Source organism: Rana temporaria, chromosome 11 (assembly GCF_905171775.1).
Source record: "Rana temporaria chromosome 11, aRanTem1.1, whole genome shotgun sequence".
In the NCBI taxonomy this organism is placed as follows: domain Eukaryota; kingdom Metazoa; phylum Chordata; class Amphibia; order Anura; family Ranidae; genus Rana; species Rana temporaria.
Genome location: NC_053499.1, coordinates 124,787,678 through 124,790,419, shown reverse-complemented (window position 1 = coordinate 124,790,419; position 2,742 = coordinate 124,787,678). Strand labels below are relative to the sequence as shown.

Here is a 2,742-nt window from a genome sequence, read left to right as displayed (position 1 = left end):
CTAAGACTACCGCTTCTCTACCTCCACCGTGTAATAGTGCCAAGCGGAGCTACCAGGTTCGTTGGCGCACCGAATTCATGATGGACTATGACTGTCGTCGGCAGGGCCTTATCTGCATGGTATGTGGTGGTACACTGGCCACCCTGAAAGTCAGCACAATTAAGCGCCACATTGTCCAGGTGCACCCTTACTCTGTAGACTTCACGCCTGAAGAGCGTCAAAGGATTTTGGAGGCCTACAGCGAAATGGCCCTACATTACATCCATTCAGAAGAGTGTTTTAAAGCCCAACCCCAGGAGGAAGTGAAAGGCCGTAAAAGAAAAGCGGCTGCAGTGGAGGATGCATGAGGTTCCTTTAAATTATACTTAAGCATAGGGGGAACTGTCTATACCCAGGGCCTACATAATGTATTCCTACAGCTGTGGTGCATTGCACATTCAAATGGTATTTGTTCATCCTATTCATTCCCATGTTGAAACTGGCAGAGGTTCGAATTCCCTCCTCTTCCTCAGAAACGTTTACAGAGACTGCTTTTCGCCCCTTGCTAAAAGACTAACGGCACATTGCTTATGAGTTTTGTCTCAGCCACCTCCTTCGAGCAGCCTGTAACTATGCACCTCTGTTTCATCTGTGTGACCTACCATTACTACATCTACCAACAAAACTGTGTCTTTGTCTTCTGGAGAAAACAAAGGAGCAATTGCAATCTTTTTATAACCCTTAATTTAAACCGAAAGGCTTATTGTTTATTACAACTATTGTGGTCCTTTGATGACTTATTTCAGGTTTTCTGTTAATCGGAAACAAATGCTTTTATTGGCTAAAGAAAAACTATGATGGAAATTACATTGCAGAAAAAAAGCTGCATTGCAAGCTGTTTTTAATTTTTAATTTATCGTTTTCATATACTTTCCTCACTCATACAATTTTTATTTATTTTTTTGCTAGACTAGGGAATGTCACCCCTGTGGATGTCTTAAGCATCACAGTTGATGCCTGGTGCTTAGATGTAACTATCCTTTATGAAGCAGAAAATAGAGCTATTGTATATAGCACCTGAATTTCACACGGTTGGGAAAGGGATTTGTAGTACATTTTCTTTGCTCATATGCCTAAACAAACAAGCTTTCCACAGTAAACTTGCATTTCATGGACTGGATTTCATACCAAAAATTTGGTAGCATACTTGGGGACCTTTTTTTTATTTTACTTTTCCGATTATATTATTTGGTTGAGACAAGTGAACTGTACTCAATAAATGAAATGAAGCAATGTATTGTATTCTGTAAATAAATCTTGCATTCTTGTAAAGGTTGTCTCTATAACAGCTCACAATATTTGTGTAATGTTGGACAAAACTGCAGTGGGTCCAGGAGTCATACAGTCTATTGTTTATTACTAAGACAATTAGCAAACCAGTGAAATCACACTGAAAGCTTAAATGAACTGGGTTACTGCAAGGTAGCTTGGCTGTCTTGTGGAACACCAGGGGACCTAAAAACCAGGGCTAGTGGAAGCAAACCGCTTCCATGTTCTCTGGCTGTATATTTCCTCCTCCACCTTGCTCTTTACTTTTGGCTCATTAATATGAAGGGGGCCCCATAAACCAGTAGTAAGTTGCAAGGGGTAGCAGTAAACCACCTGCAAGCATTAGGGTTGTCCCGATACCACTTTTTTTAGGACTGAGTACAAGTACCGATACTTTTTTTCAAGTACTCGCCGATACCGAATACCGATACTTTTTTTTAAATGTGTCCCCAAATGCAGCCATGTCCCCCCACAGATGCAGCCATGTCCCCCCACAGATGCAGCCATGTCCCCCCCCATATGCAGCCATGTCCCCCCATATGTAGCCATGTCCCCCCCATATGCAGCCATGTCTCCCCCCCCCCCCCCCATATCCAGCCATGTCCCCCATATGCAGCCATGTCTCCCCCCCATGCAGCCATGTCTCCCCCCCATGCAGCCATGTCTCCCCCCCCCATGCAGCCATGTCTCCCCCCCCCCATATCCAGCCATGTCTCCCCCCCATATCCAGCCATGTCCCCCTGACCTGCATCCCCGCTGTCTCGTTAATACGCGCGAGGAACATCACAGCTTTCATTTGAATAGCTGTAATGAATCGTGCTGCGTATAGACACTCCCCCTTGCTCGGCATTGGACAGTTCATCCGAGCAAGGGGGAGTGTCTATACGCGGCGCAAATCATTACAGCTATTCAAATGAAAGCTGTAATGTTCCCCGCCCGTATTACCCAGTCGGCGGCAGCGGGGATGCGGCGTAGCGCGGGGGGGGGAAGAGTTCTATTTCGGTATCGGGGGTATTTGCGGGAGTACAAGTACTCCCGCAAATGCTCAGAATCGGTACCGATACTAGTATCGGTATCGGGACAACCCTAGCAAGCATGAAATCTGATTACACCAAGGTAAGGCTTTACCTTGTTAAAACAATTTGGCTAACTGTCTTCATAAATGTTATGTGAACAGGATCTACCAAAATATATATATAAACATGTCTTGTTTTATTTAACTAGTTGGCATCCAACTGAATCGTATGGTCCAGACTTGGACAACAATATGTTTACCATTAGCGCACTATTTAAACATTGGGCTTTTTTTTTTTTTTGTGTACAATAAGATTGTCACGACCACTAGGTCTCTTGGAATATAAAAAGGCAAGCAGTATGTATAACAGAGAAAAATAAAGGCTTCTATGACCTATGTAGTTCAAGTTATACATATAA

The 2,742-nt window shown here is 43.7% G+C and overlaps 1 protein-coding gene across 2 annotated transcripts in view; it reads left to right on the top strand.

Annotated features, from left to right (window-relative positions):
- The window catches only part of ZFTA (zinc finger translocation associated), a 55,662-nt gene extending 54,351 nt beyond the window's left edge, over window positions 1-1,311 (top strand). For both annotated transcript variants that reach the window (XM_040329064.1, XM_040329065.1), the window contains one exon: window positions 1-1,311. This exon is cut by the window's left edge and continues 90 nt beyond it. In XM_040329064.1, coding sequence (XP_040184998.1) covers window positions 1-347 — 347 coding nt within the window. In that variant the 3' untranslated portion in view covers window positions 348-1,311.
- The last annotated feature ends 1,431 nt before the right edge of the window (window positions 1,312-2,742 follow it).